The sequence below is a fragment of the Equus quagga genome, chromosome 1 (genome assembly GCF_021613505.1).
Source record: "Equus quagga isolate Etosha38 chromosome 1, UCLA_HA_Equagga_1.0, whole genome shotgun sequence".
NCBI classification, from domain to species: domain Eukaryota; kingdom Metazoa; phylum Chordata; class Mammalia; order Perissodactyla; family Equidae; genus Equus; species Equus quagga.
This window is the reverse complement of record NC_060267.1, coordinates 96,203,680-96,230,998: the sequence shown is the minus strand read 5'-3', so window position 1 is coordinate 96,230,998 and position 27,319 is coordinate 96,203,680. Positions and strand designations below refer to the sequence as shown.

At 57.3% G+C, this 27,319-nt stretch overlaps 1 protein-coding gene across 3 annotated transcripts; it reads right to left on the bottom strand.

The window, feature by feature from the left end:
• Nucleotides 1-302: 302 nt before the first annotated feature.
• On the bottom strand, nucleotides 303-26,573 carry TRAF2 (TNF receptor associated factor 2). Of its 3 annotated transcripts, none has more exons than XM_046667176.1 (11): nucleotides 26,516-26,573; nucleotides 17,751-17,969; nucleotides 17,003-17,108; nucleotides 16,648-16,746; nucleotides 10,732-10,893; nucleotides 9,060-9,134; nucleotides 7,277-7,351; nucleotides 5,157-5,483; nucleotides 4,386-4,563; nucleotides 2,650-2,798; nucleotides 303-1,805 (listed from the first exon to the last, which is right to left on the bottom strand). In XM_046667176.1, exons 2-11 carry the CDS (start codon nucleotides 17,936-17,938, stop codon nucleotides 1,587-1,589), a joined length of 1,578 nt encoding a protein of 525 aa, XP_046523132.1. In that variant the 5' UTR covers nucleotides 17,939-17,969; nucleotides 26,516-26,573; the 3' UTR covers nucleotides 303-1,586. The 3 variants fall into 3 exon arrangements, with proteins under 3 accessions (XP_046523132.1, XP_046523140.1, XP_046523150.1); XM_046667184.1 differs by having other exon boundaries at nucleotides 17,003-17,081; XM_046667194.1 differs by lacking the exon at nucleotides 7,277-7,351.
• Between the last annotated feature and the right edge of the window lie 746 nt (nucleotides 26,574-27,319).

The following is a 27,319-nucleotide window of genomic DNA, read 5'->3' as shown; positions in this document are numbered from 1 at the left end:
CCCCAGCTGCCGTGGACAGCAAAAGAGGACCTGGAAGGCGGCTGGCCGCACAGTCTTGGAGCCAATGCCCTTCCATTTCCCGGCCTCTCCCAGACCCCAGGTGCAGGGGTGGCAGCCCCACTGCCCACCTTCCAAAACCGATCTATGAGTCTCACACCTTTAAAATCCAAGAGTCTCGTTTGTGGATATAGAAATGCACAGAAACAAAATTCAAAACGCAGACAGAAGAGGAGGAGAGCTCGTGAGGATGGCGCATTTGAGAGCTGAGTGGTGAGAGGGAAAGGGGAGAAAAGCACTTCGACTTGGCCGCAGTGTTTCTTTTTAATTAAAATACGTACGTACATAACTCAAAACGTGCACACTTGTGCATGCTGGGAGGTGGACACAGGTGCTTGTTTCATTATTCTCTGTGCTTTTCTATCGTTTAACTTCTCAAAAGAGAGATCTGAGTGACCATGTCAATGGGAAGTCAAACGTGTCATGGGTTCTCTGTAAAGACCCCGGGCAGCCCTAGCCTGAGAACAAATGACCGGTCACTAGTGCAGCTAGGGGCAGACAGTCCTTGGCCAGGACCCCCATGCTGCACCCCACAGGGCTGAGGCCCTGACCCAGGTCTAAGTGGGGTTCAATCCTGTGGCCAGAGTGCTAGCACTGCGGGTTGTTGAGGAAATGCCTGATACCCGGAGAAGGCCTGTTTCCAGGGGCAATGCCACTCATCAGATACCCAAAGACAAACGAAGCCACTGGCCACTCGTCCATGGCAAGGGATCCCTGCACAGAGGGGCAGGGCAGGCCCAGGATGGGGGGGCATAAATGTGGCCCTGCTCTCAAGGCAGCCCCTGGGAGGCCTGAAGGAGGAGGAGCTGGTCAGCAAAGAATATTCCAGAAGACAGAACCAGCTTCGCCACAGCCCCAGGAGTGAACTTGGAGTTGGAGACGCAGGCGGGTGGGACACCTGCAGGGAGGGGCCGTGGGAGGCAGGAAGCCAGGAGGCCCCTGCGGGGGTCACTGCTGCCAAGGCTGGAGCCAAATGGACACCACTCACCACTGATATTCAACGGTTTAATAACGACTTCTCCACGGCCCAACGGCGCAGCTGTCTTGCGGTGGGGCTGACTATGTGCCCCGTACACACTGCGGGGCAGCCAATGGGACGCTCTGAGGACACGGGTGTTCTCGCTGCCCACTGGCCTGGCCAGGCTGGCCCAGCAGAAGCTCTCCTCAGGGCAGCAGCCTGAGAATGTCCCTTCTCTCCAGAAGCTGAAGGGTGGGGCTGGGCGCCAGAGAGCTCCTCGTGTGGCTGGATTGGGGGTGGCCCCTCTCCTCGTAGCCCTCCCTGCCTTCTGCTCGCCTCACCCCCCAGCCACTCCTGCTACATACCAAGAGCTCCGAGCACTTGCATAGGACGGCTGGCCGGGAAGCCCACACGGGCCCACGGCCCACTCCACATGGCCTGGGCTGAGGCCTCTGCCCAGGAGGCAGCCCCTCCCCACAGGTCGTGAACACAGCAGGCGCCTGCCCACATTGAGGCCCAGGCCTGACGTGGTAGCTCCTCAACCCCAACCCCTGACCCTGGCGAGAGGGGGCTAGAGCCCCGTCAGGTCCACGATGGCCTTGATGAAGATGGCGTCATCGCGCACATAGGAATTCTTGGCCTCCATCTTAGAGACAGGGCAGAAGAGAGGGCAGCCGCTTGCAATGTTCATGTCACTGACAGGCCTCTGGAAAGAGGAGGAGGTCACGTCGGGCCTGAAGGCATCGATCACATGCTCCCGATTGTTCTGGTCAAGCAGCATTAAGGTCACCTGGGAGGAGAGCGTCCCCGCAAGGGACAACACTGTGAGTCAGAGGCCCACCAGCTCTGGCTCCTGCGGGCCTAGATGACTGGACAGCAGGCAGCCAGATGCACGTCCCCACGGCAGGTGCCCTGCTCTGCAGTGGAGCGCTGGGACCACTGCCACCACGTGTCAGCCCTTATCTGGGTCATTTGTGACCATTCTGGAATCTTCTATCCACTGACACCCAGGATCTGAAGCTGAAGCCTACCTAGCGCTATGGAACTGTGCTCATTTGTGCTTTTTCTAAGTCATACTCATCGACAGATGCTTTCTCACCAAAGAGAAAGCCCACTCTCAGAGAGTGCCCACTGCCCACCCTGAGGACAGCACTCATCAGGGAGGAGCCACAACTGCCTGTGGCGCCATCCACCCCAGTGCTCTGCTCCACTCCCTCCTCCACCGCAAGGGCCACAGGGCTGCCCCAGCGTTGTAAAAGGAAAGGACAATTCTGTACTGACCTCATCCCTAGATCTTCAATTCCTCAACCAAAAATGAATTCTAGTTGTCAAAGTAACAGATTACATCCTCAAATAAAGACTCTTTAACTGCATTCCTTCCTTTGAAACGAACTCTCCAAGGTGGCATTTTTAAGTGCTGGTCCTGAGTGGCCATGAGATAGCAAGCAGCCCCTGTCATGACCAGCACTTGGAAGCTGTGGAGCCAACTAGACACCACCAGAGCGCCCCACACACTGACAGTGACCCGCCTGCAGGCCCCGGGGCCAGGAGCCCAAACACCCATCCAGACCCCCACAACAGCCAGTGGGGCTCCCAAGTGCCCCCAGAGCAGCTGCGGGGAAGGCCTTGCGCACCTTTTGGTTGAAGGGCCACCGCAGGAGGGCGTCGTTGGGGCCCTTCATCACCACAAAGAAGAGAGACACATGTGTCCCACGCCCAGTGCCATCTCCGTTCAGGTAGATGCGCAGACACATCTTGTAGCCGTACCTGCTCGTGTAGAAGGCTGTGGGGGAAGGTGCTGGTGAACCACGCCCCAAAGGACGCGCGTCCTACCGGCCACCTTCCCCGGAGAGACAGAGAAAGTGCTCAGGTCTGTAGCCACAAAGAGGGAACTTTTTTCTCAACGAATGGAGAATTAGTTGCTAGTCAAAATAAACTTCTTAAAAAAAAAAGTAGTAATTAGAAATAGCGTTTTTAAGAACCCTAACGTAAATTGGCCATGTGTGAACTAGCCGTGAACCTGAGAGGCGGCTGCAACAATGCCTGAGAACCACTGCTGGGGCTCCGGGCAGAGGGGCCTGGCCTGGAAGAGACGACAAGAGGCTGAGAACCCGGGCTGAGCCACAGCCAGCGGCTTTCACACCCAACAGGGTGCACAGGAAAAGAGTGACAGCCAGGCACGTGGTGGCTGCTGCTTCTAACCCACAGGACGCGGCCCTGAGCAGAGGCCACGTGCAGACAGCAGCCAACGGCCTCCTCCGCCTCCTCGCTTGCGCCTCCAGAAACCACTTCCGTCAGCTCCCTGGACTCCCATCCATTCGCACCCAGGATGTGCCAGGCGGGTCGGGCCAGGCAGCCTCTGCCCAAGCAGAGACCAATGTCTATCAGGAGCACATCACGGGACCGCCCCAACGGGAGCTCACACTCGGCTGCCAATCCTTTCCCCCAGGTTCTGTTTCAGGTTTTGTCAGAGCAGAACTCACAGGAAATCTGCAGCAGCAGGTGCACTGTAGCTGCCAAGGGAATGTGTGAGCACAGTGGCGCCCGCAGGGCCAAGCCCAAGAGGACGGTGCCCGCACAGACCGCTCCCCCTACTGCGCGCCCAGCTCAGGAAGACAGCGTGTGGGCTCAGGCCAGGACACGCCACAGAGGCAGCGGCAGGTCCAGCACACCAGAGTTATGCTGTGGGTCAGCCCACAGCCCCTGCGCTGATGGCGCGTTACCTTCTCTTCCTGCCCCGTAAATTCAAACAGCAGAGGAGCCCACAGCGCTCAGCCCCGGCCCTGGAGCCCACGGCCTCAGCAGCAGATGTGCCAAAGTAAACATTCAGTGAAGGGCATGCAGGGCACCTCCTGCCAGCGGTGGTCGTCCCTGGGGGAGGCCACAGCACAAACAGCAGGAGCCTTGAGGCAAGTGCCTCGGGACAGGCCGCACACGCCGCCTCCTCCACCCCTCTCCAGCAGCACCTCCCTTCAGAGGAGACACTCTCAGCACCCCTAAGGAGACCCACAGCTGGGAGTGGAAAGCAGCGATGTGAGAAACAACCAGCAGCATGGGCAGGAGCTGAACGTGGGAGGGGCCGGCCAAGGGGAGGCCCGCAGGGGTGTCCCACCCCGAGCAGCTGCCCTCACCCCGGTCTAGGCCTTCCCTCCTGTGCCCCGCTCTGCCATCCCACCCCACAGCGAAGGCAAGAGCTGAGACGAGGCTGCAGTGACTGCTGGGGCAGAGGAGCTGGGTTGCTGGGAGGGCTCCCACCTGAGAGGGGATGTGCCGCCCCCTCGCCCTCTCAGGGAGGCAGAGCTGCTCCTGGCGTTAACAGGAGACAGCCTTCAGCCAGGGGAGAATGTGGCCGTCTGGGACAAAACAGCACCTGGGGAGAAGATGGCGGGCGTGCGGCCAGCCACGGCTTCCTGGCGCTTCCTGGTGAAGTCAGAGATCTTCCAGATGAATACCCCATCGAAGGTGGACGCCTCCATCTCGTGGACCTTCTGCTCCAAGTCGGCCATCGCCAGGTCCTTCAGGCCAATGCTCCTCTCCAATTGCTGCACCTGGGGGGCACAGGGAGCCCCGTGAGGACGTGCACCTGCTGGGGTGCCAAGCAGGAGGGGGCCAGGGGCTTCACCCAACTCTACTTCCATGGAGACCACCTTCCATCTCACAGGAATGTGCTTATAAAATTACCCCCATGCCCATCTTTCCACAAGTTTCCAGCAGGACGGCCATCTCCCAGTGCTCCTGAGGCTGCACTGGGCTCAGGCTCTGTCAGGTCAGGCCTGTCTCCACAAGACCCCTAACCCTACCCAGGCCCAAGGTTCAAGGGCTCAGTGTCAGGAAACACACTCACAGAACCCACACCAAGCATGAGGAATGTTCCCATGGCTACCTCTGCCCCACTAGGTTGGAAAAAAGAGGCTGCATTCCCATGGCCTCTAGGAACCCCATGAGTCGGGTCCATCAGTAACTGGGGCTCAGAAAGGGGACCTGCTCAGAGACAGAGTAGACCAAAGCAGAAAGCAAATACCGTGCTGGAAATCAAGGTGCTGCCCTTAAAGCCCTGGCCCTGAAACCCCATGATGCCAGGAGCCTGCCCAAAGGGGTCCCGGGCACCGTGGGGAGACTGCCACCCTGCCCCGGCACTGACCTTGTTACTCAGGGCTTCGATCCTGTCTTGGTCCAGCCGGTGCTGCCGGCCACAGGCCTCGGCGGTCATAGCCACCCTCTCCACCTCCCGGTTCAGGACGCAGACAATGTTCTCAAAGGTAGCCGTCTTCCTCTCCAAGGCCTCACACCTCTGCAGGAGCTCTGCAGCCTTGGAGACCTCCGCCCCTGGGTTCCCCACCTGGCTCTGGCCAAGGAAACTGCTGCTATCTCCCAAGAGGTGCTTTGTATCCAGGAGGACACCCAGCAGCATGGCCAGGTGCTCCTGGAGCCACTTTGCCTCGTGCTCCTGCTGCTTCTCGCTCTCCACCTGCGCAGACAAGACAAGGAGGTTCGCCAGCCCGCACCTGCACTCAGCCCTGACAGGGACCCGAGGCTGCACAGGCCTCAGCAGAGCACGGAAGTGCCTGGAAAGTGAGGTGAAGACCAAGTTAGCAAAGACCGATTTTTCCATCTTGTTTTCCTGCCAGCATTTCATCTGTCACTGTCTAAAGTCAATCGCGTTTCAAAGTACAAACTTTCCTATGTAACTTGCTTGCTCATGTTTAAAGTAACAGGGAAGAATACACCACTACAAAAGTTGCCACAGCAGGGTGGAGGCGGGTGAGAGCGATAAAGCTATGCATCTTCAGTCTTTACTATACAGATCTGCCTCTGCAGCCAAAGTTCTTCCAAACCTTCACAACAAATTTAAAAAATGTTAGATACTCTCAAAAAATCAAAAGTAGAAAGAAACAAATGAACTCCTACGTGAGGCATACCACCCAGAGAGCAGCTCCCCAGTGGCACTCAGACAGGAGACCCCCGCGTTCCAGGGAGCAGCTGCTAGAACTGTTGTGCTCATAACGTGGGAAAGAAGAAACTGTCACTGTGTTCAGGGCCCGAGGTCCACTGTCAGGGCAACGTGGTCAACACAACACAGGCCCTTAGTGGGAATTAGGCTCATGACGTGTCTTGACCAGCGCACACCCTGGGCCCGCAAGCCGGCCTCTACCAACCCTGTATCAGGGAACCCCACACCTGAGCAGGAAATGTGCCGGCTCTGTGGCACCTGGAAAAGCACATCACACACAGACTGAGGGATGGCAGGAGGCACCGTCCCTGGTCACTGTTACTAGAAAAAACAAAAGCCAAACGTCTAACACCAAGTATCATCAAGTCACAAATGGCACCACCACCAGGATCACCACCACGAGAAATGCTGCTGGGCTGTTGCTGAGGAGCAGAGTGCCAGGCGTGCCCTAATTCAGGGGGCCCAGGCCCTCAGCTAGCCCGGGGGCTGCACAGTCCCAAACCCTAGAGGAACAAAACAGAGTCAGGGAGGAGGGCAAGGGGCCATGTGGACACAGAGCTGCCCAGGCCTGAGGGAGCCACACGGAAACTGGTAGACGGGTGGCATGCAGACAGGAGGCGGATTAAGGTCCTGGGGTAGGAACAGGTCAGTGTGCTCAAGGACGGCCAGGTCAGTGAACAGGGCAGAGAGACGAGGTCAGAGGCAGCCAGGGCCAAGATCACGCAGGAAGGGACAAGCAGGAAGGGCCACTCAGGCCACAGAGGTGGGGGGGGCCGAGGAGGCAGAGGAGGCGACGGAAGTACGAGGAGAAGCAGGTGGGATCTGGGAGCCATTGCAGGCAGAGTAGAGAATCTCTAGTAGATTGGACATGATAGGAAGATAAGTGGAGGGTCCAGAACAAGCACCGGGCTTTTGGCCAGAGCAGCTGGGTGAACCAAGGAGCTCTTTTTGGGCAAGGCAGGAGGACAGGGCAGAGGGGGATGGTGGTATGTGGCTGAGGCCTGAGAGGCCCACTAGACATCAGGGGAGGTGTGAAGCACTGACGTTTTCAGCAGACGGGGGAGTCAACGCAGGGCACCTCGAGGTCACCAGGAGGATAAGTGGACGGAGCAGGCTGGGGAGATGGAGCCTAGGACACCTGAGAGCTAAGAAGGCAGAGAGGCAGCCAGGGAGGCGGGAGGGAAACCTGGGGGCCAGGCCAGAGGCCAGGCGGAGACCGTGCTCAGGACGTGGGCATGTGGAGACTCCTGCCAGCCTCCGCTCACAGTGCACATCCAGCCCTGGCGGCCCCACAGCAGATCCGCACTCACCATCTCAGGGCAGCCGACAGCGTGGAACCTGCAGGGGACTCGGCATTTGCCACACGTTCTGACGTGGTCCTGAAACTAGAAGGGCGTGACGTCACAAATGCCATTCCCTCTGCCTGGCCTGTCTCACCACTTCCACCACACCTGGGCCACTGGACCCAGCCCAGCGGCCTCTGCACGCCCCTGCAGAACAAAACCCAACAACCCATTCCAAAGCTGGAGCGCACACACACTCGCACACACGCTCACACAAACCCACTCGTGGTGTCGATAACCGAGGTGGGCATGGGCGGAGGGCCTCATATGTGAGGGCCGTGTCAGAACACCTGTGGAGACCCCATCTCTGGCACAGGCCTCAGCGTCCCAGAGGGCAGCCCTGCCTGTCTCCTCCATCACAGTCTGTAAGACACATCATGTCTGAGGTCCGGGGCCTTGGAGCCGGAAGCCTGGGTTCCAAAGCGAGCGAGGAATGAGGAGCCTCAGCCTGACCAGGGGTCAGACAGCCACAACTGACCTAGTGTGGTGCTGGCCCACAACAACACTGAGACCAACAGAACAGAACATAAAACCCAGAAAGGGGCCAGCTGTGCAGACACTCAGTACTAACACAGGCAGTACGTCGCATCAGTAAAGACAAAGCATGACGTTTTCGTCAGTGGGTGAGGGGCAGCCATGGGATGACTTCAAAGCGGTCCCTCCACCTCCATCCCCAGGGACCTGAAATGTGAGAAAACCAGACCTACAAACACTAGAAGGAAAGGTGATTTCCTCTATGCCCAGGAGCAGGGACAGGTCCCAACACAGAATCAAAATCTAGAAACAGTGACAGAAAAACCTTGACCAGGGTCCCCCAGACAGAAACAAACATGGATGGCCACTTGGCAAGGGGAAGGACAAACAGCTGATGCACACGGCGTCCGGTGCAGAGAGGGGGCCATGAGCCACTGGGAGATGGGGAGGAGTCATGAAGGCTCCCGGTAAGAGCAAGGCACAAGAACTTCAGCCCAAAATTGCTCTGCTCAACCACGCTTCAGTTTCAGAAAGGGAGACGAAAACTACCCTGAGACATGCGAGGTCCGAGGTCTGACCCCACACTCTGCCAGCAGGTCGGGAACACAAACGAGCTCAAAGGCATGCCGAGCCGGCCACACAGAGAGGTGATTTCACTGAGGGCGACTGGATTAGAGGGCACTGGCTCGAAGAGCACAAAGAGCTGGAAGAAAAGTGATCACCACGTACTTCTTTACTAGCACCATCAGCAGTGACGCTGGTGCTGGTACAATGGAATCATCACATACAGCACAACACACATAAACCATCATGCTCACGTCATTAGGTACGAAGATTGTTTACAGCACAACCTATACACGTGGAAGTTCGGTAAAAATCTGAAGCGGAACCATCAGTATGAACCCACGATGTATTTTCTCTTAAAACAGAGCCAGGATTCCTGCTCTATGACCAAAGTGTTTCACACCAAAGGCTGCGCTGTGGGAAGGAGTGGGGGCAAGGACAAGGCAAGGTGGCCTGCCCACATCTCTGAACCTCAGGATGGCACGGCTCTCACGGGGATGCGCTCCACTTGTGCCCAGGCTTGCGCATCTCTGTCACCAAAAGGTTAACAGAAAAGCAGCCTGCAGGTGGCACTGACACACACAACCAACCACAGGCCGCCGCCTCTCCTTTGGGCACCAGGTTGTAACCCCCACACCACGTGGTACAGGCCCCTCACTGCCAACGCTTGTGCCCATCCTGTCGGTCCTCAGAGGCAGCAGAAACCACTTACCTTCTCGCGTGAGATCTTCTTCTTGCCGCAGCCGTCACAAGTCAAGGGGAACTTGGGGCAGACGTCATGGTGCGCCTGAAAGGGAAATGGGCAGGAGGTCAGAGCCGAGAGACTGGGGATGTGCTGATGCTTGGACGGGGCCTGGCACCCAAGGCATGCCGCACTCCTCATCACTGTCCTTGGCTCCCCTGCTGAGACCACGACCCCTCTAGAGATGGTGCTTGACTTGGGAGGGGGGTCCTGCAGGCACATGCATTAATTTCGAGTTTAGAGCCTCCTCTTCGTCTGGTTGCCCCAGAGCAACACAACAAGGACAAGCCGCTAACAGTGACCGAGAGGAGTGCATCACCACTGCCACCCAACTGAAACGGGCCAACCGGATGGAGAACGCTGCCTGGCCCCGAGGCGCAAGGCTGGCGGGACTTCCTGACCAGGACCCGTGAGCAGTTGGAACATCCCCAAGGCCCCTGAGGGGATGCTGCAGGCGCCTGGCGCCTGACGTGCTCTGGCCCTCACCAGGCCTCTGGATCTAACAGCTCATGGAAGGAGGGCACAGAGGACACCTTGGGGAAGCAATCTGCCAAATGCAGAACAGCTGGTTTCTTCAACAAATGGCAAAGAATAAAAGACACCCAGGGAGCCAGCCCTGGTGGCCTAGTGGTTAAGTTCAGCGTGCTCCGCTTCAGCAGCCCAGGTTCAGTTCCTGGGCGCTGACCTGTACCACTCTGTTAGCGGCCACACTGTGCTCATGGCCCACATACTAAAAAACAGGAAGACTGGCATGGATGTTAGCTCAGGGTGAAACTTTCTCAGCAAAAAGAAAAAAGATGCCTGGGTGCACTGTTAAAGATGAAGAGAGACCTCATGGACACAACAATGCAACACAGCAATACATCAATGTGACAGACCCTCAAGGAGGTCGGAAACATGGGGACCAGCAAGTGCCAATATGGAGTCTCCATTAAGTTTCAGACGTAGAAGGATGCACGACAGCTCCGTAGAAACGAAGACACCCGTCCATCAGAAACGCATTCTGAGGAATTTGCAGATGAAACGACGGTCTAGGATGGGTTTACTAACAGTCAGCAGGGGCCCTACGCAGCCTGGCGTGTGGTGACGCTGACACAACTGAGCAAAGGGACGTGGGCCTCACACTGCCATTCTGTGTGTGGACTTTTTTCTAAAATAAAATAGCTTTTTAAAATGACTTGGCTTTGGGGCCAGCCTGGTGGTGCAGCAGTTAAGCTCGCACGCTCCCCTTTAGCAGCCTGGGGTTCACTGGTTCGGATCCCAGGTGTGGACCTACGCATTGCTCATCAAGCCACGCTGTGGCAGGCATCCCACTTGTAAAACAGAGGAAGAAGGGCACGGATGTTAGCTCAGGAACAATCTTTCTCAGCAAAAAGGAGGACTGGCGGTGGATGTTAGCTCAGAGCTACTGTTCCTCAAAAAAACAAAAATGACTTGGCTTTGACTTCATACCTGGCCCAGATCCCCACAGAGAACCCTCTACCCACACGGCCGCATGACAAGGGCCGAGCCCAGGTGACAAGAGGGGAAAGTGCCAAACTGGCCCCAAGGGCACAACGTGAAGCTCAGTGTCATGGTGACCGCCAAGGCCAGGCCAGGCCAAAACCAGGGTTCCTGGGAGGACGAGCCAGAATGCCCTCACCTTCATGTCGGCCCAGCAGCAGGGCGCCCGGCAGTGCCTGCAACTGAGGCTTCTCTCCGGGCACTCGTGCTCCAAGTGGTGCTCCTTCTCACCAAGGCGCACCAGGCCTTTACACGCAGGGCACTCGGTCAGCATGAACGGGCAGTGTCCTTCATGGCAGCTCTGTCAACAGAGGGAGCAGAGTGTCAGCAGAGCACGTGGCAGGACAGCCCCGGCTGCCACAGAGATGGCTGCCCTGGCTGAGGCTCCCAGTTTGGTTTCAGTGCTGGACCCTTGGGACCCTGCCATCAACCCCACAAGTGCCCGGCGAGGGGCACTACACCAAGTGCCAAGAATCCATTCACTATGACACCTCTGCTCCAGACGAGAGACTAGGACCCAATTCCAAGCTGGTTGCACCCCACTCACACCACGACCCCAGGAACGTCCCTGCCTGGGCCTCACCCATGGGGCACAGAGGGGACTGCTCCAGAGTGACATTCAGGGACAAGAGGACCACTGGCCAGACAGGGAGAGGGGCCCCAGAGGGCTGGGATGGGGGACGGAGTGCAGAAAGGCAGGAGCAGAGGGACGGCACCCAGAGAGGGGCAGCAGAGCCAAGACCTGAGGCAAAGAAAGTCTGGCTGACAGAAGCACAAAGATCGCTGGACGCCGGGCAACCAGGCCCAGAGCGGGACAGATTCTAGGTGGAAAGAAGCAGAGGAGTGATGAGAGCCGACGTGCTGTGAGGAGAAGGGGCCATGGGAGCCAGAGCAAGCAGCAGAGACACAGCTCAGGAGCCCACCCACTTGTCCCCACGGCCACTTGTCCTCAAGCCTGCTGGTCCCAACCCCACTCATCCCAACCCTACTTGTCCTCAAACCCACTGGCCCCAACCCAGCTCACCCCCAGGTCCACTCATCCCAACCCCACTCATACCCAACACTGCTCGGCCCCAGGCCTGCCTGTCCCCACGCCCGCTCGTCCCAACCCTGCTCGTCCCCATGTCCACTCATCCCAACCCCACTCCTCCTCACACCCGCTTGTCCTCAACCCTGCTCATCCCAACCCCACTCATCCCCAACCCTGCTCGTCCCCAGGCCTGCCTGTCCCCACGCCTGCTTGTCCCAACCCTGCTTATCCCCAGGCCTGCCCATCCTTACGCCCGCTCGTCCCAACCCTGCTCATCCCCAGGCCTGCCCGTCCCCATGTCCACTCATCCCAACCCCACTCCTCCACACACCTGCTCGTCCTCAAGCCTGCTCATCCCAACCCTACTCATCCCCAACCCTGCTCGTCCCCAGGCCCACCCGTCCTCATGCCCATTCATCCCAACCCTGCTTATCCCCACTTCCAAGCTGGAGCTGGCTGAGCCCCACTCTCCTGGAGCTGATGCCTGGAGAGGCAGAGTCCCAGCCTTGGACTCTCTGGGTGACAGCGTCCCAGGAGAAGGGTCAAGTGAGGCAAGGCCCAGGAAAAGCCAGGGCTGTGCAGAAGGACCTGGAGGAAAGAGGGCAGGCACCTGGCTCAGGTCGAGAGTGGAGAATCTGGAAACTGGATCCAGCCACATCTCAGGCTTTGCTGTGGAAGAGCCGCACACAGAGGGATCTGCGGACCAGGATGGTCCTGTGGGTGGACTGGGAGGGGCAGGGCGGGAGGTGGGAGGTAGAAGAGGTGAGAAGGGCAGGCCCAGACTTGTGCTGGGGCCCCATGGATGTGCCCGTGAACCAAATGCCTCTGAGGCAACAGGAAGGATGGGTCAGTCCTGATCCCTGCCCTGCAGGGGCCATGAGCTGAAGAGATGGACAGAAACTGCAGGGAACTCTTGGGAAAAGTGTGCTGTGAAGGCGATGAGAAGCAGGTCGAGGAACCGGGAGCTGAAGGTTGGTTTGCTAAGTTTTTTTATTGTGGTAAAATATACAACATAAAATTCACCATCTTAACCACTTTTAAGTGTACAGCTCAGTGGCACGAAGCACATTCACAATGTTGTGCAGCCGTCCCCACCATCCATCTCCAGGACACTCATCTTCTCAAACTGAAGCTCTGTCCCCACTGAACACTCACCCTCTCTCCTCCCCAGCCCTGGCACCACCATCCCACCTCCTGTCTCTGGGTTGCCTCCTCTCGGCCCTCACGTGAGGAGTCCTACAGGATCTGTCCTTTGGTGTCCGGCTCATCTCACTGAGCACGACGTTAAGTTTTAGGTCAGATGTGCTAGAGCTCGTTTTGCGCGTCCACGCAAAAAACGTGAAGAAAGGGAGCCTGCGGGGAAGAAGGAGGTCACTGCGAGAGGACAGTTCCGGACAGGCCAGAGCCAGAGGAGGGCCCTCCACCATAGGGTCAGCATCTCCACAGAGATTTGGGCTGGGCCCCAACAAGCTGGGCAGCTCTGCCAAGACGCCCACACGAGGTGTCAGATCCCAGAGCATGGTCACAGTGGACCTGAGAGGGACGGGCAGGCCCCAGACGTGTGCTGTTTCCAAGTGGCCCCACAGCTTCATGGATGAGGAGCAAGCAGGAGCGACAGGTGAACTCCAGAGGGACGGGGCACACGTGTGGCCCCTCCCAGCAGCACAGCCGTGGTGCAGGGACTTCGGATGTGGTGTCCAGTGGCACCCATGCCTTCTGGAGCAGGCACCCTGTGCCTCTTTTAAGTGTACAGACCTCCTGCATGAACACACGCCAGATCAAACGCCACGTGCCCAGCTAGCCTCCCTGGGGGTCCTAGGGCAGCCCAACAGAGCATCCTAGACCTGCCACGTGAGGCCCTGGCCTCAGAAGGACACAGACCAGCCACAAAGGCAGGCCCAGACGGGACCAGGTGCACAAAGCCCTTGATGCTGTAGCAGAGCAGAGGTGAGACCTGGCTCCCAATGGCTCTCGTTCAACTTCCCCGGGGAGGAACCCAGCCACCGTCACCGCAGCCGCTTGGCTGACCCACCACTCCTTGTCGACAACTCTTCAAAGGCTCCCGGCAGGGCCCACGGCCCAGCCCTCCAACACCTCCGTTGCACTCAGCCCGAGCGTAACTTCCCTGAGCCCCAGGGCACCCCGAGGCCTCTGACATATGGATACCACGTACCCTGCGACCACCCAACGGGCAGGGCCTTGCCCGGGACACATTGAGCAAGTGATAACCAAACTGACCAAGCGAGGGGCCTCAGAAATGAGCATGGGTCATGAAGAGAAAAACTGCACACCCCGTCTGGGTACCTTGGACTCAATTCAAAGAGCATCCTTTAAAGTGTAATGAAACACCGGGTGAGATTCGGGCAGGGGTGGGCAGCTGAAAGAAGACTGAGTGTGCGGCACTGCTGTCGATGCGCGAGGGCACACAGACCGTCCACTGACTACACTCAGCCCACACTGCTCGCTGCTCACACCTGCCACATGGCTGACATTCAGGACGTGGCATTCCAGTGGCCCCAGGTCCAAGTCCAGAACAGGTACCCTGCACCCCCCTCACAGGACAGCACTTGCTTCGGTGGCTCCCCATCCCTCAGATGCCCAGAGAGAAGCACACGCTTCAGAGAAATCAGCATTTATTCAGCCAGAATTCAAACGCATGTTTAAGCAAGCAGAGCATCTTAATTCTGAATTCACTGGGACATGTAGGGAGACCAAGCATGCTGGACTCTGCCTGGCCTTCCAAGCGCGATTTTCCTCTAACCTGCTAACCTCTCCCGGTCCCCCTCCTCTGGAGCCCCAGGCCCTTCCTCCAACGTCTCATCTCACATCGGGGGAGGGCAGCTCAGCTCTGCCATCAGCACTTGGCAGGCACTCCACAAACATCTTTGAACTGCAGTTTCCAATCATTGGGTTCTTAGAAAATACTAGACGTCATTGCAAAGGAAAAACATATTCAAGACTAACCAGGATTTTCCCCATCTTTCCACACTTTTCAAGTAACTCAGCCACAGCACCAGCATTTCACAACACCACCCCAATCTGGAGCCACCCAAAGGGCAGACGTGTTGGCTCAGAGAGGAGAGTGAGGCCGTGGCCATAGTAGAGGTGGTCACACCTGTGCCCTGAGGCCTCGATCTTGCCCCACCCTATGGCCTTCACAGCCACCAAGAAGCCTGATCAATATATCAAAGGCGAGTGTCCCAGAGCAGCGACCGCCCCCCACGTGACCAACCCGCCCCTCTCAGGGACTTTCCAGAGCTCTCGGGTTGCAGCCAGGGACTTTCCAGACGCATGCCTGCGGGCCGCCCGCCTAGCCCTCAGGCGGAGGCCCACAAAGCTGCTGTCTGCACCTTGGGCCTGGTAGGCAGCAGAAACCCCAGAGGACCTGGGAGCTGTGGATCATTCCACCTGTCCCCAGGGGTCTCTCGGTCCCCTCACCATGGCCTACTCCCTGCACCACACATAGCAACATCACCCGCCCTTGCACATGCACCATGGTGGCCTCTGGGCCATCTGAGACCTCCATGCAGGGAGGCGGAAGTCACTCACTCCCAGAAAGGGTGCAGAAAGGGTGCAGGGAGCCCAGAGTTGCTCAGCTTCCAGGCCTGGGGAGCCCGTCAGAAGGAAAGTGCATGTCCTTGTCCACTCCACCAAAGGCTCCTCCCCAGAGTCGGCCAACCGGCCCTTTTAGCAAAACACAGCTTAGAGCCCGAAGTCAGGTTGGTTGAGACAACAAGAGAAGCGCAGTGCACTGGGCCAGGAGCAGCAAGGCAGAAGCCCGCCAGAACCAGGATCCTGATGCCAGACCCAATGGGCCCTCCCCTGCCATTGAGACTCTGTCACAGTCCAGTGCCCACACCACAGCAGGGGGGCTTCCCGTGTCCCAGGCAGCCCTGGGCGGGAGCTCACCTGAACATAAAAGAGGCAGGGTTCCACAGAGACAGCCCCTCCGGCCTCCCCACTTGGAGGGCCCGACCTGCTCCTCTGCACCACTGAGCACAACTCTCCAGCCCCAGCAGCCACCACTGCACTTCCTGTCTCTGAGTTTGACTGCTCTAGGGCCCTCACAGGAGTGGAATCCCACAGGATTTGTCCTTCTGTGACTGGCTCCTCTCACTGAGCAGAATGCCTCAAGGTCGATCTGTGCGGTACACGCGTCAGGACTACCTTCCTTTCTACGGCTGAACACTGACCCACGGCGTGACGGGACCCATCTTGTTTGTCCCCTCATCAGTCAGCGGGGACTTGCTACCGTGAACAGTGCTGTTGTGAACACTCGTGCACAAGCAGCAGTCGGAAATGTAAGTTATTTAAAGGGTGTTCATTAAGAAGGGTAGACGACCAAACAACTGAGTGAGCTGTGGGGGGCTGGATGAGCCCTGGCGCCTCTCGGCCTGCACGGCGCAGGGTCCACTGCCTGATGCTGACCACACAGAAATCCCAACGAGCCGATGCACGGACACAAGCCAGTCTCGCCTGGCAGAGACATGAGCCACGGTGAAGACATGCACAGTGACCGCTGCCCCCTCACTGGCCAGACGCCCTTCTGTGAGCACAGAACAAATGTGCAGATGACCTCCGCACACTCTAAGGTCAACACAATTCCAAGTGAAAAAGCCCTTGTGTGAAGACACAACAGAAAGATCCCGCCACGCAAGAAAGCTATGGCTTCCTGCACGCACAGGGAGATGCTGCGGCACACTCCCAGGCCAGCACTAGGTCCTGGCACACGTGCCACCTCAGTGCCACCCCACCACGGCAGGAGGACTGTACCCCATTCACACCAGGAAACAGGCACAGAGCGGGTAATGCCACCCAAGGCCACACCACATGGGTTCCACGGCACAGGTCTGTGCTCTGCACAACTTGAATGTCTGATGGACATATTGTAAGGAGCTGCTGCACCCCTTCCACAGACATCAGATGGGCTTAAACCCTGCAGGTGTCACGCAGGCTCTGGAGGGACTGCTTTGGGGGAGGGGCATCGGACTCTGGGAGGCTGGGCCAGCACAGGGAGGTCCCTACCTCGTACTCTTTAAGGGTCCCCTTCCAGGTGCAGCCGTCGCTGGGACAGACAGCCGGCAGGCTCTCCACCTCCCTGCGGGCGGCGTTGTCCGGGAAAGCCTGCAGAGAGAGCGTCCCTGCCATTAGCCTCCTCCGGGTCACCTGCTGCCACCCCGCGCAACCAGCACTGGAGCCTCCTGGACGCAGCTCTCAGGGTCCGGTCACCTGTCCACGCAGCCACTCCAACCTCTAGACATCCCTGCAGCAGGGACAGGTGATTGCCAGCTGCTGACATTTCTTTCGCCACCCGTGTTATTAAAGGAATTAACACTTTCTGTTCTTTTCGACATTTTTAGCTTCAAGACTGTTCACTTACCGAACTGCTTTCTAAAATCGAAATGCCTTCTTCATATATGCCCTCATGCACGCAGGCAGCACAGTTCTGGGGCCCGGAGCTGGAGGGGGGAGAGGGAGACGGCCTGCTGTGAGACCGACGCGAAAAACAAGTGAGCGTCCCTCCCTCGGTCCAAACCCAACTCCACACCTCCATCCCATGACCTCCTCATCCGTCCTCGAGTCACAACAAGCGCACGTCAACTCTGTAACATCTAAAACACTGAAAACAGGTGAGGATCGGAATCCTCTGACGAAGGATCATTCTTTCCATTGTTAACAACGGCGCTCTCTGAACCACTCACCACTCAGACAGACTCCCCACAACAAGGTGCTGCTCCTCTCACCTCCCGACCAGCCGCTGATGCCACTCAGACCAGACGGGCAGCCCTACTTACGGGCAGGCCCCATATAGGGACTCGAGCATGTGTTAATCAGTTAGAGCCACACACCCAACAAGCCAAACGTCACACAAGCCATAAGTGTAATTTTAAATTGTCTGGTACCCACGTTAAAATCAAGGAGAAGCAGCAAGGAAACTAACTGTATTAACATGTTTTATTTCACGCCTCCGTCCAAAGCAGCACCGTGTCAACACGGAGCCCATCTTGTTAAGTCACTGACTTGATGTCCCTGTTCGCAGTGAATCTCTGCCATCACGGAGCGTTCCACATGGAGCCACCCCGTGGAGCAGCCCTAAGGCAAACCCTGGCAGCTGGCCACCTGCGTACCTCAGGATGCTGGTCAGGCAGTAGGAGCAGTAGCGGTGGCCACACTGTGCCTGGAAGGGTCTGCGCAGGACGTTCTTGCAGGCCGAGCACAGGTACTTGTCCTCCAGCTTGGTCCCCAGAAGGGTCTTTGAGAAGCCGGGCTGCAGCAAATCTAGGGAGCCAGGAGGAGTCACACTAGCTGCAGCCATGAGAGCCGCGACCCCCGTGAACTGCCAAGCCCTAAGGAAGAAGAGAGCGCGTCACGGTGGGTCCTGACGTGGCGGTAGCTCCACTCTAGAGTGATCCTCCAGGGAAAATAGCCCTGCCAAGTGGTGATAACTCTGCTCATCAAGCTGACCTGTGGTCAAGAATCTGAGAAGGAGGATTTTTACACCCTGGGACGCCTTGGAGACAATCTAGTCCAACCTCCTGCTACAAACACGGAAACCAAGGCTCAGCCAGGGTGGCGACCTGCCCACGCTGCACAGCTGACACCCACACGCCCACCCCGCAGCCGTGGATCAGTCGCTGTCCTCAAGGTCACCCATCCCAGGCGTCCGTTCCCAGGCCAGCATGCTGTGACCCACGGATGGAACGCGTGCCTGCATCTGAGCTCAGAGGACACCACCTTCCTGTTAACCCTAGTGATCAGCAGTTCTTGATTTTTGTGCCTTTCCGTCTCCCCTGAGGTTCTTACGATAAGTACGCTTTTAGAATGGTGGATGGTGTTTTCAATAGACCTTACAGAGCAGCCTGGTGGGACAGTCCCATCTGCCGGTGCTCAGGCCTTGGGCAGTGCCCAGGAGATGGCCACACCACCCAAGGGCCTCTCCGACACCAGCCCTGAGACCAGGTGTGCAGCCTGCCTGGCATTGCTCCTCTGCTCCCTGTCTACCACAGCCAGTGTCCCTCTCACTTAAGAGCCACCCTCTGCTGTCCACTAGGTCTTGCCAAAGCCCCTGTGCCAAGGCTACCAAGATAGGCGAGTTGAGGTGGAGGAGAGGTTCCCATAGCACTCAGAGACATTGTGTGGAACTTACTGTTGGACACCCACAGTCTCAAAAAGCCACAAGAAATTGTACCCGTTAACCTTTGAAAAAGGGCAAGCACCCTACAGCCCCTGAAGACGAAGCACTGTCAACTCAGAAAAACTCGAGACCCAGGAAGACCGTCCCAGCCTCCTTTGCGGACACTCCAGAGCTTCGTTCCCAGCACACCCTTGGAAACACATCTCATGTGGATCCGTGAGGGGAGCACACCTGCTTCCAAGCCATGACATGATGAAACTCGAGACCCAGGAAGACCGTCCCAGCCTCCTTCGCGGACACTCCAGAGCTTTGTTCCCAGCACACCCTTGGAAACACACCTCATGTGGACCCATGAGGGGAAGCACACCTGCTTCCAAGCCATGACGTGACGAAACAACACCTCCTTCCAGGAGGAGAGAGGGTCTGCACGGGGCAGCGACTGCATTCACAAGGCGATGTCACTGTCCTAGGCTGGTCTGACACAGCGGCAAACAGCAACAGATCACCGGTGAGTCGTCTTCCATGTGCAGGGCAAAGCCTCTTTCAATCAATGCTTTCGGATTTGGAAATTATGAGGCTTTGATTTGGACCACACTCCACAGCTCACAGACTATTTTTAGAACCTGCATTTACTCCTCAAACCACCCAACAAAAGGGATGCTATGTCCATGGTCACTCAGAGAAGGGCACACCTCTGCCCCTTACTCACTGGCAGGTCCTCACACCCCTCTCACAGGTGGGTGTGCCTGGGTCCCTGGACACCCATCCACCCATCTGACACCTGGGGGATTCCATTCTCGCCAGCCCTCACAGCACAGATGTGTAAGACTAGAAGCTGCCACTTATTAACAAAACCTTTTGGCAGAAGATCTAAACAACAAGTCCCGAGAACTCAGAAATGCGCTAACAGCGCTGGCCGGAGCAACTGAGGAGGGAGGACCCCTCGGCCCACGTTTTTCAAGGCCCCTTTGTGATATGCTACACACAGGAACGTACCAGAACAGAGGGCCCACGAGAGGATATTTACCCTGGCTGAGAGGCATTCTGTATCTTCCACTTTCTTTGCTGTTTCTGGTCGTGCTACTGAACTGACTTCATGAACCACTAATGTTTAAAAACCATTGCCCTGAACAACATGAGACAGAGGGATTTTTATTTTTAAGTATCACTAGTTAAAAAAAAAAGCCATATTCTTGAGGTGAAAACGTTGTTTTGTATTTGCTATGTTACATAAAAGGTAAGGGACGCTGTGTTTCACCCAGGGAAGGCAAGAAGGTGCAATAACGGCGGGGGCTGGGGCCGCAGGCGAGGACAGGGCAATGCTTCCCTTTCTGCAGTCTCCTTGAGCAGCTTCCCGCAGCGTCTGTCGTCTGTCAGGAGAGGCTTTCCTGAGATTTTATTTTCACAACCTAACACAGCCAGGTCTGCTTTTCGGCCAACTGACCACACCTTCTGTGACACACTGAATCTATTTTATTAATCCATTGACTTTTACTCCTGTTAGACACAACCACAAAAATGGTCTCTTTCTTGAGTGACAAAAAAGGGACAGTCTCAACACACAGCTGGGCCTCGACTTCAGTCCATCCATTCCTCAGTGACTTCATACACGCTGCCTTTTTTGCAGTCACAACTACCTGCCCTGGATGGAAGGCAAGGGTTGTCACTCCTGTTTAAATATGGAGAAGTCAGCAGGGGAGGCCGAGGAACCGGCCAAGGGGGGCGCCCGCAGTCCCGCTCTCAGAGTTCTCAGTGCCTACGTCCTTAACTCTTTCAGTCAAGTCTCATTTATAAATGCATTTTAACTTTTAAGAACTGTTATGGAAAACAACATACAGACTCAAAAGCGCTGTTAAACGTAACCTTCGGAAAGCCATCAACACGTGAAGGCCTGCTGTGGGAGCACTCGCCCAACCTCAGCAGAGGGCTCCGGCCGGCGCCAGCCCCACGTGACTGTGCTTGGCGGCCTGCACATGTCCACCGACCTGGACTTACCCAAGGCTCGGGGACCCCCCAACGGACCCCCATGGCCAGTGGCACCCACCCAGCCCCAAGACAGCTTGTGTACTTGGGATCACAGACGTGAGGGCAGGTGTGACAAACCTCCTGGAACCAAAGCGGGCGACTGGTCCTTTTAAGCTTCCAGTTTATTCTCCAAATCCTGACTCTTTCAGGTAAGTTGGTTAAAAACAAGAACAATATTCATTTGCAATGACTCACATGAGTGTGTGAGTACTCCCAGCCAGCCCAGCCCTGATTTCACACTTCACACATTTCCAAAACTACTCTCCAGACGAGAATGCACTAACGTCATGCAACAGACTGACATGTTGTTAAAAGGGCATTTCTACCACATACAAAACAGTGTTCACGGAATAACCAAGTTATACGAAGTTCAAGGACAGGAAAAACTAATCTATGACGACGGAAGCTGGGACAGCAGTTCCCTCTGGGGTTGTGATATTGCGATATGATAGGTATTTGGTCGTCTTCTCGGTTCCTGGCACAGAGCTCCCAGAACCCCTGGGATTTCCTGAGTGACTGGGGACAGAGAAGCATCTTTTGTTATTCATAGCCACTTCCACCACCACCCCCAACTCCACCTGGGGAGGAGGGGGAGACATGGAGACAGATTTAATCACCGATGATTAAGGATTTCATCAATCACACCTTCCTAACGCAGCCCCCATGAAACCCTACGCAACGGGGTTCACAGAGCTCCAAGGCTGGCAAACACGCCACAGCGCTGGGTGACTGGTACGCTGGAGAAGGCATGGAAGCTCCACACCAATCCCCATACTTTGCCCTGTGCATCTCTTCCATTTGGCTGTTACATGTAAGGGTTTCCCTGAGTTCTGTCAGCCGTTTTAGTAAATTACTGAACCCGAGGAGGGGGTCATGCGAACCCTCAATTTATGGCCAGTTGGTCAAAAGTATGGGAGGCCTTGATTTCCGACAAGTATCTGAAGTGGGGGGGCAGTCTTGTGTGATGAAGCCCTTAACATGTGGAGTCTGAGCTCGTAACTCCAGGTGGTTAGTGTGAGAACCGAGTTAAACTGCAGGACACCCAATCGGTGTCTGCCAAGAAACAGAGAATTGCTTGATATGGAAAAACCTAAATATTTGGTGTCAGAAGCACTGTGAGTAGAGAAACACAGAAGTTTTCCATTTAGGGGGTCACCGTTACCTACAAAGGGCAGGAGGAGGCCTTCTGGGTGCTAGAAATGACTGTATATAGACAAAAGTGCATCTGGTTGTACACTTGGGATTGGTACATTTTGCTGTATACCTCAATTAAAAAGAAAAACGGAGTTTCTATTCCCGAAGAGTCAAAAAAGATGGTGAAATCCCTAATTATGGTATACCCATGCATGTTTATCCAAAATAACCCTGCCTCATAATGTTAAAAATAGCAGAGCAGCCTCAAAAACAGGTTTTGACATGAAAGAGGCCCCCCAGGTGAGGCCGCAGCTCGCTCCCGCCTCCCCACCCCCCAGGTGAGTAGGGGCATCCAGCACCCCATTGTTGTTCTGCCGTTTCCTTCACTGTAGGTGAAGCTGGGCTGCACACTGCCCTCACAAGCCCGGGTCCTTCACAGCAGGAGGACCCGGGAAAGGGCCATCCCTGAAAGAAATCACTAAGACCCCGAGTTGGAGGCCACCGGGCAGCCGACTCCATCATCCTCAGTCTGGTGTGTGAGGGTGGGTTACTGGTGTCAGTGAATAATTCTCAAGAGGGCAGGCTGTATCGTCACAACAAACCCATGTCAAAGCAGATACTGGAGCACCTGGCTGCTGGGGGTCACCGTGCTGCCGGCAGACACAGTGGTTCAACCCAGGGGCCTCATCCTATGATGCCCCCAAGTATCAGGGACTGAACTTCCCAAATTCATGTTCCCACTGACAGCCCACCTCTACTTTGTATGACATCAGGATTCCACGTCACGTCAGATTTCACTTGGTTCCACCCAGTTCTAACCCGCCTGTGTAACAAGCCTATTTAAGCAATATTCAAGAACTTTAATCTGCACACAGCCATGAGTATGAGGCCTCCCCAGTACTAGAAATCCACTTTAAAATCATAATTCCAAACTGAAGTCCATCTTTTTTCAGGCTCAACATAACACCAGTAATGGCCTAGTACCCACTAATCACCCAACAAGTGTTTACACTAAAGCATCATAAGCAAACACCGGCGGGTGAGGACTTTTCCAGTGTTACCAAGCTGCCTCATACTTACCCACGCAATCAACATATTTAGTTTCTCTTATTGAAAACTCCGTGGTCAACAGGTCAATAGAGAGAGACCAATTAATTACAATGTAGCTATTCTATCCCCTTCGAAGTCAACTTCCTCTCACCACACCCAGACAACCACCTGCTCCCCTGGCCTATCTCCCTGACCTCTGAACATGGGTGTCCAGAGAGCTCACTGGAGCTGGGCCCCTGCATCAGCCCACGCAGCACCCCATCCCCCTCAGCCGCTCAAGCCAAATTCTTGCAGAGCGCTCTCTCTCTCACCCACCCACCTCTTAAGGGGTTAGTAAATCCACGGGCTCTACCCTCTACAAACATCCGGAACCTGACCACACTGCTACTGCCAGGTCCTCGCCACTGTCCCCTGTGACCTGACTCTGCACAGCCTCTCACAGCCCTCCAGGTAGCCAGAGGGACCCTTAACACACAGCTGGGACTCGGTGGCTCCTCCCTCAGACCCCCAGGGCTTCCGGGCTGCTCCTCCTCCTGAATTCCAGCTGTCTTCCCCCTAGCCCACCCACATGAGGAGGCCTTCCCTGACAACCCTCCTCAAAACGGCTCTGTGCTGGCCCTCCCTCCTGCCATGGCCCAGCTCACCGCCTCACCTGCTCTCTCTTCTCCCTGGTATTGTGGCATTGTGGGCCTGTTCCCTCTAGAATGTCTTCTCCAGGAGGCAGGGACTTTGAAGGCAGGAGGAGGGACCCAGGGCTGTGCACAGGGTGCATGAGCACCCTCCCTGTTCCCCAGGCTCCCGGCCCCATCCACTGACTCCTACACCCACTAATCCAGCCCTTCCTCCATGCCGCACCACTGGCCCAGCTGTGCCCTGCCCTGCTCCAAAGCGGCACCCTGATCCTGGAACCTGTGCCAGCTGTTCCTTCTACCTGAGTCACCTCATCTACTCTACCTCCTACCCAACCCCTGCTGTGCATCCACCTCCCTAAATCACAACCAGTCCACAAGACCACCTACCCCAAATGCCATCTACACTGCCTGCTGGGCCCTGCAGGGGGCGTGGTCTCCACCCTGCTTCGAGCTGGGCACACCACAGCTCAGACCCTGGGGACGGCTTCGGCTGAGCCTCCTCACCTCACCACCCAGGCTCAGTCCCCCTGGACAGGGGTGGGGCACCGTGGTGGGACACCGACATGCCCTCCCTGTGGACACAAACCCAGGCCTTTAGGGAACGGTCCTCACCAGTCTCAGTCTCCACAAGGAGTGAGCCCGGGGCAGCATGAGAGGACTTGAGAACAGATAGGTGGTGCACCCTGATTGGGACCTTCCTGCCCCTGCCTGTGTGTGCTCGTGCCATGCAGCCGTGAAAGCCCACTTGCCACACCATGCTGCCAGTGCCCTCACCAAGGTGGTGGGCGGTGGGCAGGCTGGCACTTCCTACTGCCAGAGGGGGGTCCCAAGCCTGACTCTCAAAACACAAAGCAAAAAGACCTTTTTCTCCCTGAGAAAATGCTTTCTCTGGCAACAACTGACCACTGTAAACCCTGTGCTCTAGCCCCAAATCACGACCATGGTTGAAATAACCTGTTCCTTCAGGTCCCAGAGGAATGACATTCCAGTTTATTTCTCCACTAAGTTTAAAAACTCCTTAAGAAAGACAACCTTGGCTGAAAGCCACCTCCCCCTGCCTCCCTGCAGCCCTGAGGCACGCACACCGCGTCCACCCTGCTCCCTGCAGCCCCTAGGCATGCACACGGCCTTCACGCTACTCCCTGCACCGCAGGTATGTTTCCGGGCTCCTGCCATGGACCACATGTGGTGCTGAGGGGACTGAGGCATCATTCCCAATGCAGTCAACAGGCCGTGGCCACACGGAACAACACAGCCTGGGGTGGCAGAGGTCTGGGAGGCAGGGGGACACTGGAAGGGCGTGTGGCACAAACTGGTTGTGTCGGGAGGCGCCTACAGGGTTGTCCCAGGCAAAAGGACTGGCGAGCACACAGGCTCCATGTCACGGCGTGCGTGTGCCTTTGGGAGCCTCAGCGTGGCTGGGCTTTATCCTGAGAGCGAGGGGCTGTGGGAGTGGGAGAGAGGGGGCTGGGCGGGAGGCAGGGGAGCAGCAGTTCAACACGTGAAGAGACAACTGCTGGAAGCGCTGAGCACTGTGGCTGCTCAGCAAAGCCTTTAGGGAAGCAATTCTTAAGTTTTCGTGTTTGAAACTCAAGCAATAGTGAACTTTGTAGTATGTAGGTTATACTGCAACGAAGCTGTTTTCAAAAGAAAAAAACTCAAGCAACAACTATGGGTTGGTTGGGACTTCCACCTAAAAGCAGTAGCTGAGGCGCTAACCATCGCTGTCCTCAAAGGTGACATGTGGCCGGAGTCTTGCAGGGCCAGGTGTGACCTCTGTGGGCTGGGAGTCAAGCCCCCCCTACCCCCAACTCAGACAAGGGCAGAGCGTCTGCCCTCACACGCACAGCTGTCCTAGGTTCTCCAGTGGCTGACCACCCCACTCTGTGTCCAGAGAGCCTCTCTGGCCCTGAACAGACACGGAGGTTTTCTGAGCCGCCCCACTCCCGGCTCCATCCCTCCCCGCAGCTGCCTCCACTCTGGATCCCATCACGGAGGCCCCTGGATGATCCAGCAAGTTCCATGTCCTCACCACCCATCTCCGGCCTCACTCTCATGGTGGAAACCGGCACCAGCCTCATACAGGCACAGGACATCCCCGACTCCACTCAGAGGCTCCCCAGGCCAAAGGGGCGCGGCTGGAGGCCGACACGAGGGCACCCTAACATTAACTCAACCGACCAAGAAACGCTTCTAGGATCGCGGATGGCGGGTGGGGGCTGAGAACGGGCACAGCAGGTGATGCCCTGAGAAGGGCAGAAAGGCGTCAGGGTCGGGGGCGGGCGGGTAAGCAAGACCGGGAAGGGCGACGGCAGGCAGGGCACTGGGGCCTGGGTCAAAGGCTGCAGGGGGCAGCGGAGTGAGAGCAGGCGGCCGGAGAGGTCCAGCGCCGCCCTGGACGTTCGGGGAGCTCGGCCAAGTCCGAAGCAGGTCAGAGGTCCCACTGGGGTCAGGCGACCCCGCAGCTGGGGTCAGGGAAGGGGTGAGACACCCACCGGCCGCCACCGAGGCTCCGGGCAGGGGTGCGGGGGCGCTGCGCCCCCGGCTGGAAACCCCAGATCGTGACCTGGACCGTGGACCCCGCGACCTGGACCCTGCGACGTGGACTCGCGTTGTGCCCCCGCACTGTGACGCAGGCCGGGACCCTCGCCCCGGGACCCACGCCGGAGCCGCCATGGGCGCCCGCGAGCGTTCGCGAACTTTCCTGCTCCCGCCGCGCTCCGACTTTCAGTTTCCGGCTGCCCCGCTCCGAGAAATCCCCTCGGGCCCGCGGGCGGCGGCGGCCCTCCTCCCGGCCCTGCCTCCCCGGCGCCGCGCGCCCCCGGCCCCGGCCCCGGCCCCAGCCCCGGCCCCGGCCGCTGCCCAGACTTCGGCTCCGACCCTCGACCCCGACAGCGACCCAGACGGCCGGACTCACCAACGGTCGCCGCGCGCCCGGAACTGCGCGCCCGCCTTGCCGCCGCCACCACAGCGGACCCGCCCCCGAGCCCGGCTGACGGACTGACCCGGGAGCCTACCAGGAGCGCGCAGGGAGCCGCAGCGGGCGCCTATTGGTCAGATTTCTCCCCCGCCTCCCTGTTCGCCTGACGGACTGACCCAGAGGCCTACCAGGAGCGTCCAGGGAGCCGCAGCGGGCGGTGATTGGTAGGAGCCGCCGCGGCGTGAGTACTTAGGTTGCGGGTTTCCTTTCACAGAGCCGGCCCGGGGCTGGCGCGGCTCCTGGTCCTGCGGCTCCGAGGGCTGCGCGGGCCGCTTCCGCAGGTGCCGCGGGAGGGCGGGACTCCCACGGCAAAGCGCTCGCTGCTGCTCGCCTCCCGCGAAGGGTCATCCCCGGGCCCAGGGCACCGCGGCGGCGCCTTCCCCTCCCAACGCCCTAGTTACATTTACAAGAAAAAGTACCGAAAGACCCCGGCCACTTCAAAGGGATGAAGGCATGCGAGGTCTCCTTTTGGGTACTGAAATGTTCGAGAACTAGACAATGGTGGTGATTGCCCGGTACCGTGAATGTATGAATGACACTGAATTGTATGCTTTTAAATGGAAACATCTAGAAATGAACCAGCGGTCTTGGCCAGAAAAAAAGGGGCAGCCCTGGGAGGGCCGACTGTTGACCTCATCACTGGCGCTAAGTGCGTGACCTGAGGCGAGTCTGTTTTGTTGTCTGCCAAAGGAGAGTCAGAGCTGCTAAACGTCTGGCAAACTCAGTCTCATACCAGCGTCT